At 45.4% G+C, this 15,993-nt stretch overlaps 1 protein-coding gene and 1 non-coding gene across 2 annotated transcripts; both read right to left on the bottom strand.

Annotated features, from left to right (window-relative positions):
- Positions 1 to 7,354: 7,354 nt before the first annotated feature.
- Positions 7,355 to 7,437, bottom strand: trnal-uaa (transfer RNA leucine (anticodon UAA)). The gene has a single exon. It is a non-coding gene; the product is annotated as a tRNA-Leu (tRNA).
- Positions 7,438 to 8,865: 1,428 nt separating this feature from the next.
- LOC144687142 (uncharacterized) lies at positions 8,866 to 13,158 on the bottom strand. Its single transcript, XM_078552890.1, has 3 exons — positions 12,692 to 13,158; positions 11,443 to 11,602; positions 8,866 to 9,245 (listed from the first exon to the last, which is right to left on the bottom strand). Exons 1-3 carry the CDS (start codon positions 13,152 to 13,154, stop codon positions 9,032 to 9,034), a joined length of 837 nt encoding a protein of 278 aa, XP_078409016.1. The 5' UTR covers positions 13,155 to 13,158; the 3' UTR covers positions 8,866 to 9,031.
- Between the last annotated feature and the right edge of the window lie 2,835 nt (positions 13,159 to 15,993).

The following is a 15,993-nucleotide window of genomic DNA, read 5'->3' as shown; positions in this document are numbered from 1 at the left end:
CTGCCTCCGCCACACTCTCATGCAATGTATTCCAGAGCTTAACCGCTCTCTGTAAGAAAAAGATTTTCCTGATATCGTTTTTGCTTCTTTCACCAATTACATTAAATCTGTGCCCTGTCATTCTTGATCCTTTTACGAGTGAAAACAGTTTCTCCCTATCTACTCTGTCCAGACCCCTCCTGATTTTGAGAACCTCTATCAATTCTCTTCTCAGCCTTCTCCAAGGAAAACAATCCCAAGTTCTCCAATATATCCTTATAACTGAAGTTCCTCATCCCTGGATCCATTCTTGTGAATCTTTTCTGCACTCTCTCCAGTGCCTTCACATCTTCCCTAAAGTGCGGCGCTCAGAATTGGACTCAATACTCCAGCTGAGGCCGAACTCGTGTCTTATACAAGTTCAACATAAGCTCAGCATCTGTGGAGAGAGAAACAGAGTTAACATAACAGAGCTCTGAAGAAGAGTCATAGAGGCTCGAAACATTAACTCTGTTTCTCTCTCCATAGATGCTGTCAGACCTGAGTTTTTCCAGCATTTTCTGTTTTTGTTTCAGATTTCCAGCATTTTGCTTTTATTTCAACATAACCTTGCTTTTGTGCTCTATGCTCCTATTAATACAGCCTAGGGATGCTTTATTAACCACTCTCTTAACCTAATGACTTACTTTAGTTACCATCCCCTCAAGAACCTTACTGGCATCAGCTAACTCAGTGCAGAATTGTGAATCAATGACTCTCTTAGTTTAGTTTGGATCTGCTATTTATTGGATAAACTTGCAAAGTCATCTGGGCCCTCAGTATTGTCCTTACACTAAATATGATTTTGAAGATAAATGTAAAATACTGCAGATGCTGGAAATCTGAAATAAAGGCAGAAAATGCCGGCAAACCTCGGCAGGTCTGGCAGCATCTGTGGAGAGTGCAGTATGACTTTGGATTTTGAAAGTCTCTTTAAGTAGTAGAAAAGACAATTCAGCTGTTCCCAGCTTTTACATAAAGTAGAATTCTAACCTCACGGGTGACAGTGTTGCACTGGCCTAATGTTTTCACATTAAACACTAATCCCGTAATTTGCATTGAGCTAGATGCTCAATGCAGTTTCTACATGAGAATAAAGCTTTGTTAAATTTAAATTAAAGAGCAGTAGGAGAGCTAAGGAACTTTTATTCTTAAAACTGTTATCGCCTCATTTACTCTCATGTATTGTGGCTGGGTCAAATTTCTGCATATGAATGTGGACTGCTCAGTGCTGGTTTTTACACTGAAAATTTTGGACCCTTCTTACAAGCTACTGAGCCAATGTGATTCTTTTTTTAAAAAAGAGTTATAGCTTAGAAATGACAATTAAATTATTGTTAATGGTGCATCTTTGACCCTGCACTGTTATGTATTTAGCAGAGATGTTAACACATTTAAAATGAACTGCGCTGCAGAAAAATGTTGAACATGTTAAAAGGTTCACCCACTCTCATCAGCAATGTCTTATAGGTTCATATTTATATGTAAAGAAAAGAAATAACTTTCATTTCTTATTACCTCTTTTATTCTTTCACAGGATGTGGATGTTGCTGGCTAGGCTGGCATTTAATGTCCATCTCTAATTGCCCTTGAGAAAGTGGTGTTGAGCTGCCTTCTTGAACCACTGCAGTCCATGTGGTGTAGGTACACCCGCAGTGCTGTTAAGGAGGGAGTTCCAGGATTTTGACCCAGTGACTGTGAAGGAACAGCGATATTTTTCCAAGTCAGGATGGCGTGCACCCTTTTTATTCTTTTAAGGGGCGTGGGCAGCGCTGGCTAGGTCAGCATGTATTGCCCATTCCTCATTGCCCTTGAGAAGGTGGTGGTGAGCCGCTTCCTTGAACCGCTGCAGTCTATGTCATATAGGTACACCCACAGTGCTGTTAGGGAGAGTGTTCCAAGATTTTGACCTAGTGATATCAGGATATCCCAGAGCACTTTACCAGCCAATGAAATGTTCTTGTAGTCACTGTTGAAATGTGGAAAATCAGCTAGGCTGTAAAGATTTTTAAATGGGAGGATGAAAATTTTAACTTTGAGGTTTTGGGGAAGCATGATGGCTGGGTAAGAGAGTTTTAGTAGTTTTATGGACAGCAGAGTTTTGGGTGAGCTGAAGTTTAAGGAAATTGGAGGATGAACGGTTGGCCAAGACGTCATTAGAATAATTAGGCTTGGAGGTGACAAAGGCATGAATGGAGATTTCAGTGGGAGTGGGCCGGTGTGGAGGTGACCAATGTCTTGGAGAGTTAAGTGGTTTTTGTGAGGGATAAGCTATGAGGTCGGAAGCTCAGCTTGGGGGTCAGATAGATTCTGAGCTTGCAAACAGTCTGATTTAACTGCAGACAATGGTCAAAGAAGGGAATGGAAGGGGGGAAATTGCATCTTATCGGATTCTGGCTGTCAAACACATAACTGACAACACAGAAGCAGTAGAGGAGTTAAGAAAAGATAGAGGAGAGGACGCGTTTGATGTCATCAGGGTACATATAGAAACTGAACATATACCTTTGTGTGATGTGTGGTGGGCTGTGTCAATGGCTGCAGAGAGGTGAAGAAGGAGGCGGAGAAATAGTATATCATGGTCCTAGTCTCAGGATGTCATTAGTGAATTAGATTAGGATCGTTTCAATGCTGTATGGGGAGGGATAGAAAACTGATTGGAGACATTCAGACATAGCACTGTGGGGAAGTTAAACACAGATTTGAGCAGGCGCAGGAGGCTGAAAATGAAAGGGCGGGTTAGACATGCGATGGGAATTTACAAGGAAAGAGGTTGATGGAGCTTTTATGAAGGGTGGGTAGAGAGTGAAGATGGCAGTTTTGAACGGGAGGGCAACAGCAGCTGAAGAGAGGAAATCATTTTACGACTAGCAGTGGTCAGGAAGGGAGTTTGTGTGTTCAGCAATTTGGTAGCAGTGGGGTTGAGGGAGCAGGAGGTAAGATCATTTTGGGCGTGAGGGGACACATGCAAAAAAAATTTTCGTTCATGGGATGTGGGCATCACTGGCTGGGCCAGCATTTATTGCCTATCCCTAATTGCCCTTGTTCAGAGGGCATTTGCGAGTCAACCACATTGCTCGATGGGCCAAATGGCCTACTTCAGCTCCTACATCTTATGGGTCTGGAGTCTTTTGTAGGCCAGAACACGTAAGGACGGCAAATTTCCTGTCCTAAAGGACATTAGTAAACCAGATTTGTTTTTACGACAATCGGCAATGGTTTCATGGTCATCATTAGACTTTTAATTCCAGATGATTTTTATTGAATTCAAATTGTACCATCTGCCATGGCAGGATTTGAACCCGGGTCCCCATAGCATCACCCTGGGTCTCTGGATTACCAGTCGAGTGACAATACTACTATGCCACCACCTCTCCTTGAATAGAGAAAGAGGCGGGTCCAATGCTCAGGCAGTGGATGTGGCTGAGAGAGGGGGTGGGGATGGTTTAGTTGGTGGAAAAACAGACTGGATGGCCTCTATCTTAGTGATAAAGAAACCCATGATTTTGTCACATTTTTATTGGAGGAGATGCATGGTAATTGAGGAAAAAAACAAAGGAGATCTTTGCTTTCCAGCATAATCTTGGAGCAGTGAATGGTTTTGGCAGAGTAGAGCTATGCCTGATGGTTATTGTGCGGCCCAACCAGGTATTGTGATGAATGTTTAAACCAGTTGTACGTTGTAACCAGTTTAAGTCTGCATCTCTCAGAGTTTAGGGTGCAAGATGCAAGTCATACCAAGGGGGATGACCAGGATGTTAATGAGTAAGGGTTGTACTGGGGCCAAGGGATTCAAAAGTGGACTTGAGGGAATAGTTCAACAGATTAACTGCTGCAGAAATATTTTGGCAAATGGAAGGCCAAAGGTAAGAGAGCTGTGAATGTGAAAGTGTTGCTTTAAGTAACTTGGAGTGAAGATACAGGTGTGGATTGGATGGAGTTCAGGGATGTAGGTGGTCAATGATACAAGTGCTCAGTGATGGCCTTGTCTATCATCAAGGCGATGGAAACATAAGAGACTACATGAAATAGCAAAGTCAAGGGCATTTGATGAATGTGGGGCGGAGTTTAAATGGAGGGAGAGTAAAGCGGGAGAGAGAGAGATAGGGCAAGGTGGGTTCAGCTGGCAATTGAAAACAGGAGCATTAAGGCAAAAGCCGAGGGAAGAAATGAAGAATATTTCAATGACTACCCCCTTATTTTTTATGCAGCATTTCATAGGTGTATGCTGTGTTTCACTATTTCTCCATTACAATTGTACACTTCAAAAGTACGTCATTGGCTGTGGTGCTTTGCTTTGTCCTGAGGTCATGAAAGGCACAATTATAAATACAAATCCCTCCTCTCTATGGCACTCAGAAACCATTCTGTGCACTTAGCTTACTGGAACAAGAGGCTTTGATCCAATAGCAGATTCATTGGCCCATTTTTGTGGTTCCCTGAAGGTCTGGGTCATGTATACTTAGGAATGCAGCCAAGAGTGAGAAAACTGCATGTCAGCTTTTGCTTGCATTGCCTTAATGTAAGAGCACTTAAACTGAGAGGTCATTGAAAGTGTTCAGGTCTCTCGAGAGATTACTGATTCCGCACCATCATCACCTACTTAAGCAAAGATTTGACTCCTGACTTTCCTCCACCACACCCTCTCACAAAGAGCTGCATCACAATGAAGGGAATTGTCCTAGCAGTTAACTAAATTATAAGGATCAGGGGGTCTTGTGTTAAACTTAAAAAGCAACAATAATCTTCCATTGCAGGCTTACCATAGAACTTCAGTCTTGATTAAAGTTACCTTAAAAATAGTAAATTATAATGAAAATAAATGCTTGTCTGTTTAACTAATAGTGGCAAGAATTTGATGCAATGGCATAGGTTACAACCTAGTGTGCATTTATAAACTATCTTACTGTTTTAAATATTTTAATAAATTTTTATGCTAATTTTCTCCTACCTCAAGGCAGTGGCTTCATGTGGTCAATGCAAAGGGTGCAATGGCTGAAGTTCTTTCTCAAATTTTTATGCATACATGCAGTTTGCCTGTTGGTGATACTTGGCAAAAACCAGAAGCAGCCCTTTAAGGGGTTTTACTGCCACTTGGCTCAGACCTCAAAACTCGGCTCAGTCTAGGGATCAAAACCGGGCTCTTCATGGTTTAGTTAAGTCCCTGCCGTAATCAATTCAACCATCACCTATGCCAACTTAAAATGTAAAGCATGAATTTTGTCCTGGAGGAAATTTAGAAGTGACTATACAATTTAGATTTCTAAATTATGATTAAAAGTTAGGCCTTACGTTGCCTAAAAATAATCAGAATAGGTTTGAACAGCTGGGTTAAAATTCACCCTCAGAGCTTAAATGAATACTTGAGAATGAGGTGTGCTGTATCAGGACACTGAAGACCAGCAGTTCGGTCTGAAGCTTGAAGTGTGAGTTGACCTCCTTCAGTCAGTCTCTCATTAGCACAGTACACCCCTTGTAATATCAGCTGGTCACTCTTTCAGACACGGACCAGTGGCCATCCATCATTGGAAAGGGACAACTGACTTATGGGCTATCACAGGTTAGTGTCTCTCACGAGAACTTCCACTGCCTGGTCTGACCATCTTTGATCAACTTGCCAGCATCAGTTATTCAACTGATCAAAATGTTCGTTACATGTGTTATCCTCAGAACAGGAATAAACTATTCAATCGCTGGAGCTGGTTCCATCTAAACATTTTGCTTCCAACAATGATGTATCGATCTCAGTTTTAAGAGTAGGGTATTGCAGATCTGGGAGGGTTTTTTGATATGCATTGAGATGTTATGATCAAGAATACACTACCTGAAAGGATGGTAGAAGCAGATTCAATAGACACTTTCAAAAGGGGATTGAATAAATATTTAAAAGGAAATAATTATTAGGGCAATGGGGAAAGAGCAGGGGAGGAGAATTAACTGGGTAGCTCTATTAAAACCAACACAGGTATGATGGGCCGAATGGCCTCCTGTGCCATATTATTCTACCTTTACTACATGCTGCATGGCCAGATAAGGATGGAATGGGTGGCCTTTGTCTCCACATTAAATGGATGAATTACATTTAGAAGCATTGTTAGTGTAGGCAAATGCAATGAGAATGACCAAATTCCCTGAACTTTTTTCACAAAAGGCCATCGCATCTTATGCATCCACCTGTCTGAAGGAGATAAAAGATATAGCCCACCAGCAATCACTGTCTCAGCTCACACAGAGAATGCGTGAGATACCAAAGTACAACTAGTGCCCATGAATCGTATTCTAGTAAAGAAATTGGAGAGGTGGGGGAAGAAAACTGAGGAAAAAAAGGTGGTCTTGCAAAGATTCACCAGTTTTTAAATACAAAACAGTTCTGAATATCAATGTCTTTTTATAGCATGTTGTAACATCACACAAAAGCTGTCCTAATTGAACCAATTCTCAGATTTTTTATTTAGAAAAAAAAGTCTTAAAATATACATAAATAGATTCAATCTGTATTTACAGGTTCTGTATGCATAAAAATTCTGTACAGCTTTTCTAAAGTGCGTGTGACTAGTGAGTCATATGCATGACATTACCTTTGGACCCTACCTGGAAACAGCACTGCAATATTAATATCTAAAGTGTTTATGAAATTATTGTAAATTGTCAGCAACTGAATATAAAAAATCTATACTAACATTTAAATATTTGTACACTAATATCACAGTGTAATCTCTAGGCCAATATTGCTGTAAGTAGGTGGCATTGGTGGTGATAAGGCCTGAATAACTGATTATTCTTGGCTCTCAAGCCTCCCGGTGCCACTTGGGTCAAATCGTTGACTCCCATGGGTTGGTGAGGCTTAATAGTCGAAAATGATCACTTGCCGGCATATTCTTCCATTTGCACTTCTCCAGTAATTTAACGCACGGAGCTGGCCGGGGGTTGCGGGGGTGGGGAATGTTGGCCATTCGCAGTACTGTCAACTCACACACACCCTGCGTCATCTTCTGTACATTTATACTGTCAACTGGGTAAGTCCCATTGTGATGCAGCAATGTCTCAGTATCTCTCACAACTGTTTCAATGAGGTAATTCGTCTGGTCAATGACTGTACACCCACTGATCTGCTCGTGTGGTGTTATTGCAACTGTTTTTGAACAGCATGCAATCTGCCCACCTCATTCCAGTCAGTGAGACCAGGTGCTCACACCGAAGAAGCGTGGCATCTTTGGTATCGAGTGTTCTATACTGACTAAACATTTTTGGTTTTAAAACATTTAAAAAAAAAAAAAATTTTAGCAGCCTCCACTCCACCGGAAGCGATTTGCATGAAGCCCCCAACATGACTGTCTGGCAGTGGTGGGATTTGAACCCACGTCCCGTTAAGAGACTGGAATTTAAGTCCAGCGCCTTAGACCGCTCGGCTACACTACCACTTAAAACACTTTATGATGGAGCCTCAACTTCAGGAGGCTCATTAATTGAATGTGCTTCACCATCAGGGCCCCCCGTTAACGGCGCGAGTCCCGCCATCAGGGTAGGGCCCCCCGTTAACGGCGCGAGTCCCGCCATCAGGGTAGGGCCCCCCGTTAACGGCGCGAGTCCCGCCATCGGGGTAGGGCCCCCCGTTAACGGCGCGAGTCCCGCCATCGGGGTAGGGCCCCCCGTTAACGGCGCGAGTCCCGCCATCGGGGTAGGGCCCCCCGTTAACGGCGCGAGTCCCGCCATCGGGGTAGGGCCCCCCGTTAACGGCGCGAGTCCCGCCATCAGGGTAGGGCCCCCCGTTAACGGCGCGAGTCCCGCCATCAGGGTAGGGCCCCCCGTTAACGGCGCGAGTCCCGCCATCAGGGTAGGGCCCCCCGTTAACGGCGCGAGTCCCGCCATCAGGGTAGGGCCCCCCGTTAACGGCGCGAGTCCCGCCATCAGGGTAGGGCCCCCCGTTAACGGCGCGAGTCCCGCCATCAGGGTAGGGCCCCCCGTTAACGGCGCGAGTCCCGCCATCAGGGTAGGGCCCCCCGTTAACGGAGCGAGTCCCGCCATCAGGGTAGGGCCCCCCGTTAACGGAGCGAGTCCCGCCATCAGGGTAGGGCCCCCCGTTAACGGAGCGAGTCCCGCCATCAGGGTAGGGCCCCCCGTTAACGGAGCGAGTCCCGCCATCAGGGTAGGGCCCCCCGTTAACGGAGCGAGTCCCGCCATCAGGGTAGGGCCCCCCGTTAACGGAGCGAGTCCCGCCATCAGGGTAGGGCCCCCCGTTAACGGAGCGAGTCCCGCCATCAGGGTAGGGTCCCCCGTTAACGGAGCGAGTCCCGCCATCAGGGTAGGGCCCCCCGTTAACGGAGCGAGTCCCGCCATCAGGGTAGGGCCCCCCGTTAACGGAGCGAGTCCCGCCATCAGGGTAGGGCCCCCCGTTAACGGAGCGAGTCCCGCCATCAGGGTAGGGCCCCCCGTTAACGGAGCGAGTCCCGCCATCAGGGTAGGGCCCCCCGTTAACGGAGCGAGTCCCGCCATCAGGGTAGGGCCCCCCGTTAACGGAGCGAGTCCCGCCATCAGGGTAGGGCCCCCCGTTAACGGAGCGAGTCCCGCCATCAGGGTAGGGTCCCCCGTTAACGGAGCGAGTCCCGCCATCAGGGTAGGGTCCCCCGTTAACGGAGCGAGTCCCGCCATCAGGGACCCCTGTTAGTGGAGCGAGTCCCGCCATCAGGGACCCCTGCTAGTGGAGCGAGTCCCGCCATCAGGGACCCCTGCTAGTGGAGCGAGTCCCGCCATCAGGGACCCCTGCTAGTGGAGCGAGTCCCGCCATCAGGGACCCCTGTTAGTGGAGCGAGTCCCGCCATCAGGGACCCCTGTTAGTGGAGCTGCTGCAAACCGGTTAAACTGCTGATTGCAACATAGCAAGGATCTGAATATCAAGTGATGACCCCATTACTCCAGCGTGCCTCAGCTGCCTGCACATTCATTCATTCATTCAGTTAGTCGGCTGGTGAGGGGGCCCTGATGGTGTATGTCCCTCTTTAAAATGTGGTGTGTTCTAAATGTAACCAATGGCCATGAAAGGTGCACGCAATACACTGACCCCGTGCTCGCTGCATGACAGTGGGTCATAGCCCTGAAAGCATTTCAGTATCAGGGATAACTCAGTGGTCCCACCACCCTCCTTAAAATGCGCCTCCTTCATCATCTTGAACAGGAACAACGTGTCAAAGGCCAGCTCAGATTCACCATACTTGTGCCAAGTGATGTTTCTGAAACACAAAGATGAAGATAAGATGTAAGTAACATCTGGACAATGGCTGCAGCTTTCCTGGATTCACCCTCCAGTTTCCCAAATGAACAGAGATACCCAGTGGACATTGTATATTTTCAGACTTGGACAGAGGTCAAAAAAAACTTGAGTGAGAACCTCCCCCCAATACCATGCCCTGTTGTGACCCTATTCAGCAAACGATCATCAATTAGGCTGTATATTTTCACAGGCTGCACTCTGTGGAGTCCATGAAGTCAGGGAGCCCAATGATCAGTAAATCTGATAATGCTTTACATTGATTTTTAAGGAGCACTATTGAATTTTCATGCTCTACCCAAACGTGAGGAACTTCACTCCATATGAAACAAATGTTCAATGTCCAGCCTAAGCTGTACAACTGTATTAGTGAGGACAGGCAGCAGATTTCCCACTTCTCTGCTCTGGTGGATTGACTATTAGAACAATCAAAGATGGGAGGCAAATTTCAATCAGTGACCAATTAGTGCCTGTTCATCATTTGGTGATGTAAATTGGGTCTCTCATGGAGTAGAAATATTTCCAGCTGAAGGATGTGGCAATGATTTGGCCAGCCAGCATGGAGATCTGCCCCTGGGAGATGTTTCTTCCCACTGGTCGCCACACTATAGGAAGCATGTGATTGCACTGGAGAGGGTGCAGAGGAGATTCACCAGGATGTTGCCTGGGCTGGAGCGTTTCAGCTATGAAGTGAGACTGGATAGACTAGGGTTGTTTTCCTCAGAGCAGAGAAGGCTGAGAGGGGACCCGTTAAGAGTTATACAAAATTATGAGGGGCATAGATAGGGTAGATAGGAAGAAACTTTTCCCCTTAGCGGAGATGTCAATAACCAGGGGGCATAGATTTAAGGTAAGGGGCAGGAGGTTTAGAGAGGATTTGAGGAAAACATTTTTCACCCAGAGGGTGGTTGAAACCTGGAACACACTGCCTGAGGGGGTGATAAAGGCAAGAACCCTCACAACATTTAAGTAGTATTTAGATGAGCACTTGAAATGCCATAGCATACAGGGCTATGGGCCAAGTGCTGGAAAATGGGATTAGAATAGATAGGTGCTTGATGACCGGGATGGACAAGATGGGCTGAAGGGCCTCTTTCTGTGCTGTAACTCTATGACTATGACACTAAGCTCCATATAACCTTGCCTAATGGGGTAGTCCTTGATAGACAAACGATGGGAAGCCTACCAGTGTTCTACATGGCCCAGTTTGAACTCTGGCAGTGCTTCCGTATATATTTGGGAGAAAGTGGGCTGGGATGGGGAGTCAGGCTCTCACAAAGCCTACTGCCAATCAGCTCTAAATTTGGGATGTATCATTCCAGATGAATGTGCAATAAACCTCAGGCAAACAGAAAACAGCAACTGCATTCTCCCCTGCAATTCAGGCACCATCCTGATTTGGAATTATATCACTATTCCTTCACTGTTGCTTGGTCAAAATCCTAGAACTCTCCCTAACAGCACTGTGGGTGTACCTACACTACAGGGACTGCAGCGGTTCAAGGCAGCAGCTCACCACCACCTTCTCAGGGGCAATTAGAGATAGGCAATAAATGCTGACCTTGCCAACTATGCCCTCATGAATTGAATGAGTAGCTTGGGTTGGTGACTCTCAAAGAGATGAATGATGGTCACCTGAGGTCAGGGATTTCACACTTGCAGTGGGCAGCCAGAAAAAGCAGACCACACCCCCAACAATGTGACCCGATCGATTTAAAAACAGAATTCCATTTGCTGCCAGTTTATCATCTCAGAATTTTAGCCTCTCTCCTTGAGACATATTTCCACAGGGTTCCCTCAGGTACCCTGTCCAAAGATCATTATCCATGCATAACTATTGACAAGGAATGTTGTCAGACTATTCGAACAGGTAAGGCATCACAGCCTAGCCCAATCATCACCTGACGAAGACAAACACATTTGCACCAGTGATTTCTGGACATGGACGGAAACTTTCCCTGAGCTTTCTCTACCCCAGGGGATGAACATTCATTGTAATGTCCGCTATCCCAGTCCATGCTGAATTTGCCACTGCGGCATCCACCGTGGGGTCCTCCTCACCCGTATGGCTCTGTAACCCACCAAATAAATAAACCTGGTGACAACGGTGGTTAGTTATGTTACTGGGTTAAGATCAATATGCTTTGACCTCTCCTTACCGTGTGGTTTTGGCAACAGTGGTGCCTTGCATTTTCATCCTGATCTCTGCCTCCAGCACCAGTCTATCTGGGTTGGCAATGTGCAGGTGCAGCTGTGATCTCAGGACATTCAGATTCAAATACTCCGGTCTCAGGAAAAACTCCATCTTCCTTTCATTATCTGGGAAACAAGAAATGCGTTTGTGAGCATTTGCTCTTGACCATTTCAGGTTGTTTCTATATAAGAAAGATCTAAATACAATCTATTTGAAGTTAAGCAGAACCCATTGCATCCAATTAGCAGTTGACGAGAATGGAGTCCAAAAAAATGTTTTATGAAGAAATGAAATCTTTTTGTTTTCACATTGTACATAATCAAACCAAAACTGACCCATCATTCCAAGATCAGAAGTGTGTGTGGTCAAGAGGAAAGTGTTGTGGTTGTTTCTAATGTTTAAGAATTAATATTCATTGATTGAATCAGCCATTGTGCACAACCCAAATTCACCACAGCTCCTGAATCTCACACCTGCTGGTAATTCCCAGGAGATATATGTTACAATAAATATTGTGCAGTGATAAGAGTAACGTGTTTTAAAAAGGAAATTCCTCTTTCCAAATCCTACCAAAGTCAGTGATGGGAATTTAAACCCCTCTTGCTTTAAATCTCCCCATCTTCTTCCTGCACAACCTCTACTTTCAACATCCTCTTCGGCCATTTACCCCTTGAATCTCAATTCCCGTTCCATGTGTGAATCCCAACCCCATCCCTCAGAAATACGCTGGGATACTTTTCTATGTTATAAGCGCAAGTTCTGTTTTTTTGTCTGCTTGCCCCTGGCGTACCGAATCCGCCATCACCGCCCACTTCTCGCATTGTGGGAGAATGGCAATTTATAGATCAACTATCACTGAGGAGTTATTAATGGCTGAGTAGCTCTGTCTCCTTTCTCGGATTCTAGCTCTGTGGCTCCCTGTCAATGTGTCCACTAAAAGCCCTACTGCTTTTTGATGGCCCCTCTCTCTCCTCGTTTCTCAGTTGAAAACAGCAGTCAAATTTGGATCAAATTTAAAAATAAAGCGGAGGCATTTAAATTCATATCTTGTAACAGTTAAAAGCCACTTCTCTCAGTCTTCCTTCTACATTCTGCAGGGTTTTTTTTTTAAAAACATATAGGGTTAAGCCAACTCTTATTTCCAACCTTCCTGTGTGTCAAACCCAGCAGGGAACAAAATAACTTTTTACTCTGACATTGTTGCTAATACTTACGCCCAATTAAACGCCCTTGGTAGCCTTTTATTCTTTTGCATGTGTATCCCAGTTTGCAACAGCTGTAGAAACGTTTCATGAACATCATGAGATGCCAAAGCGGGAAGACTTTCCAGGGGGGTTCGGCAGAGGCGGTGGTGATAGTCACTCGGTACAAGACACTCTCGGCCAGTAAGGCGGAACCGCTGGATACTGTTGACCAGCTCTCGCTCGGTCTGGCACAATGAGCGTGCCTCACTCCCATGATGGTCTCACTCCTGCCCATTCTCTTGCTATTACTGCTGCTGCTGCCGCTTTCCAAGGGGTCTTCGCTCAACTCCATCTCAAGGCTCCCGCTCAGAAATTTGTAGAGCAGCCCCTCGTCCTCGAGCTGCAAGGGGGGGCTTTCGGAATGGACAGGCAGGGCCCAGGGAAGTTGCAGGAGGTTCAGCAACACGTAGCAAGCGAGAGCTGTTCGAAACATGGTCCTTCCTTCCTCTCCCAACGAGCGGCTGCCCAGCCACTGGGAATGTTGCAAACCGCTCAACCACCAGCTTATAAACTCCTTGCAATGCACCAGAAAGATTTGGGAGATCATTAGGGTGTAAAAGGGAGACTTGACGTCTGTAATCTTCAGACAGCTCGTTTACGCTGGTGCCACGGAGGTGTCCCTTTTACACCACGGTTTAAGCACTCCGAGGGTGTGTCTAGCCTCCTGGCGTCCACCAATGTTAACGGAGATTTGCGTATGAATGGGATTTTTAAAAAAAAACTGCAATAAGATTTCTCCTTAATGGCCATTCATTGTCACCCACAAGTGGGGAGTTGCCACCACTTAATGTTGGAAAATGTGCCAGCGATTTAGGTTAAGGAAAATATATAAAATAAAGATAACAACTGAAGATTTTCCGTTTAACTCTAATAAGTTAACTCTGTTTCATCTCTCCACACATGCTGTCAGGCCGGCTGAGATTTTCCAGCATTTTGTTTCAGATTTCCAGCTTCCGCAGTATTTTGCTTTTAACTCACGATTTGGGCAGACTAGAAATTCACCTATTGGAAAGCGCAACTTTGGGTTAAAGAGGGTTACAGAATCATTCACCCCGATCTCGTGTCCCTCCTGGACTTTTGAAGCAGAAGGTGCTGGAAACCCTCAGCAGTTCAGGCAGCTTTGGGCTGGCTGTTTCTCACATGTGCTGTTTTTATTTCAGATTTCCAGAATGCACAGGGTTTTGCTCCCTGTTTCGTTCATAAGCCTGCGTTAATAAAATCGAACATTTATAGTATAATAAAAGCAAAACACTGGATGCTGGAAATCTGAAATAAAAACTGGAAATGCTGGGGGGAAACTCAGTGGGTCTGGTAGCATCTGTGGACCTTCCTATTCTCCTATCATCCTTGTCTCCCTCTTGGATAAACACAGTTTCCATCTGTACCCCTTTCTTGGCATTCCATGAAGGGCCCATCGAAGCAATTGTCGCTGTCTCCCAATAACCCTTCTTCATTTACAGGCTGCTTGTCCGAGTTGTTATGGTCTGGAATACACTGCCTGACCAGTTGACGAAATCAGATTCAGTAATAACTTCAGAAGGGAATTGGATAAATACATAAAGGGGATATTTGCAGGATGATGGGGAAAGGGCAGGCAAGTGCAAGTAATTGGATAACTCTTTCAAAGGGTTGGCACAGGCTAGATGGAATGGATGGCCTCTTTCTGTGCTAAATCATTTTAGGGCCAACTAATGCTCTTCCTTCTTGAAGGGTGGGATAAAATGAGTGGTCTTTGATTTGGGTCCAAGTTTACTCCAAGATGACAGAGCTTGCAATGGGAGATTGCAGGTCCGCAGTTGATGATTGAGTATCCAGGTTGGGTTTATCAATGGGACTGTATCATTTTGCTGGGCATTTTCCGACTGGGCTCCTGATTTTCTCACAAACCTTAAAGATTAAAATGCTGGAACTAAAAATCAGAAAATGCTGGAGGCGTGCTGCAGGTCCATCAGTATTTAACTTGGAGCTTGGGATGGTTCCAGCTGGACAAGCAGTTGGGAATTTTACTTGTACTCCTTGAAGATATCCTCTATAGACTTAATTGTTTACACTTCAGGGTCTCTAAATGTTGGACTTGGCCAACCTATGGCCAAGTCCTCGACCTCTGACCTTCCTATTCTCCTATCATCCTTGACTCCCTCATGGATAAACACAGCTTCCCTCCGTACCCCTTTCTTGGCATTCCATGAAGGGTCCATCAAGGCAATTGTCGCTGTCTCCCAATGAGAAGCATTCCCAGCTGTCCTGTCCCACTCTCTCACCGACTTCCCCACTCAACAAGCTGACTGAGGGAAAATCTTACCAAACTCCTTCCCCTACCACTCACCCTCACACCACTGACCCTGTGGACTCTACCAGAGAAAGAACAATCACTGCCCCTCTCTGCAGCTCACTCCAGAATGTCCATTCACTTGGTAACAAAGTACTTACTATGCATAAAGTTATAGTGAATGGTTGCATTGTTATGATGACCTGGACAGAAACTTGACTCACAGGAGTTGACACCTTCCTATTTACTGAAGACTCCACACCTGATATCCTCCTGACTATACCTTCTGTCACCTGTCCTGCCCAAACTGCCTTTTTACCCCCTTACTCCTCTTCTCCTTGGAGCGTCTCATGTTGTTCCACCCCCTCCTGATTCTCCCTCAAAAACCAGGTTCTTTATCACACGCTAGAAAAGCATGGGTTGCTCATTGCCTGTCCGAAAGGTTGGAGGGGGCTGCACTCAGTCAGGCTGATGCCACCAAGTTTGTTTTGCCTTGTGCTGCCTTTGCATTGCAGATGTCCAGCGGACACTGACTTTCTCTCAAATTGGAGATATCACTGTGGGTGTTTTTTGAGTTACTGCGCTTGTCCATTGTTGATCTGAAATCTGCCTTGCCAAGGTAGTTGGAACAGGTTCCAGAGGGCTTGGAACTGGGACGTACTGTAGAAGCCTCTGGGTTCTTCAAAAGATGACATAAACTAATTTTTGGATGAGGACAAAGGTACATTAGTGTGAATAAAGAGGCAATTAGTGTAACAGTTTCAAATTACATGAGGTTAAAGCCATAGGTGTCTTGCTGATCATTAAGGTGCTCCTTACTTCATTATTATGTAAAAAAAAGCCATCTGAACACACAACTGAATGTAAATTGCAGGGTTACAGTTTAATGAAGAAAGATTAGGATAATGTGATGTTGTTGCCTACTTAAACCCAATTGAATTAGAGGGTTGTCTCTGACAGCAAGCAAATCATTGGAGACAAGCCCTGTATTTACACCTGGAGA

Source organism: Cetorhinus maximus, chromosome 12, assembly GCF_964194155.1.
Source record: "Cetorhinus maximus chromosome 12, sCetMax3.hap1.1, whole genome shotgun sequence".
NCBI classification, from domain to species: Eukaryota; Metazoa; Chordata; class Chondrichthyes; order Lamniformes; family Cetorhinidae; genus Cetorhinus; species Cetorhinus maximus.
The sequence above is the reverse complement of the archived record's forward strand: the minus strand, read 5'-3'. Positions and strand labels throughout refer to the sequence as shown.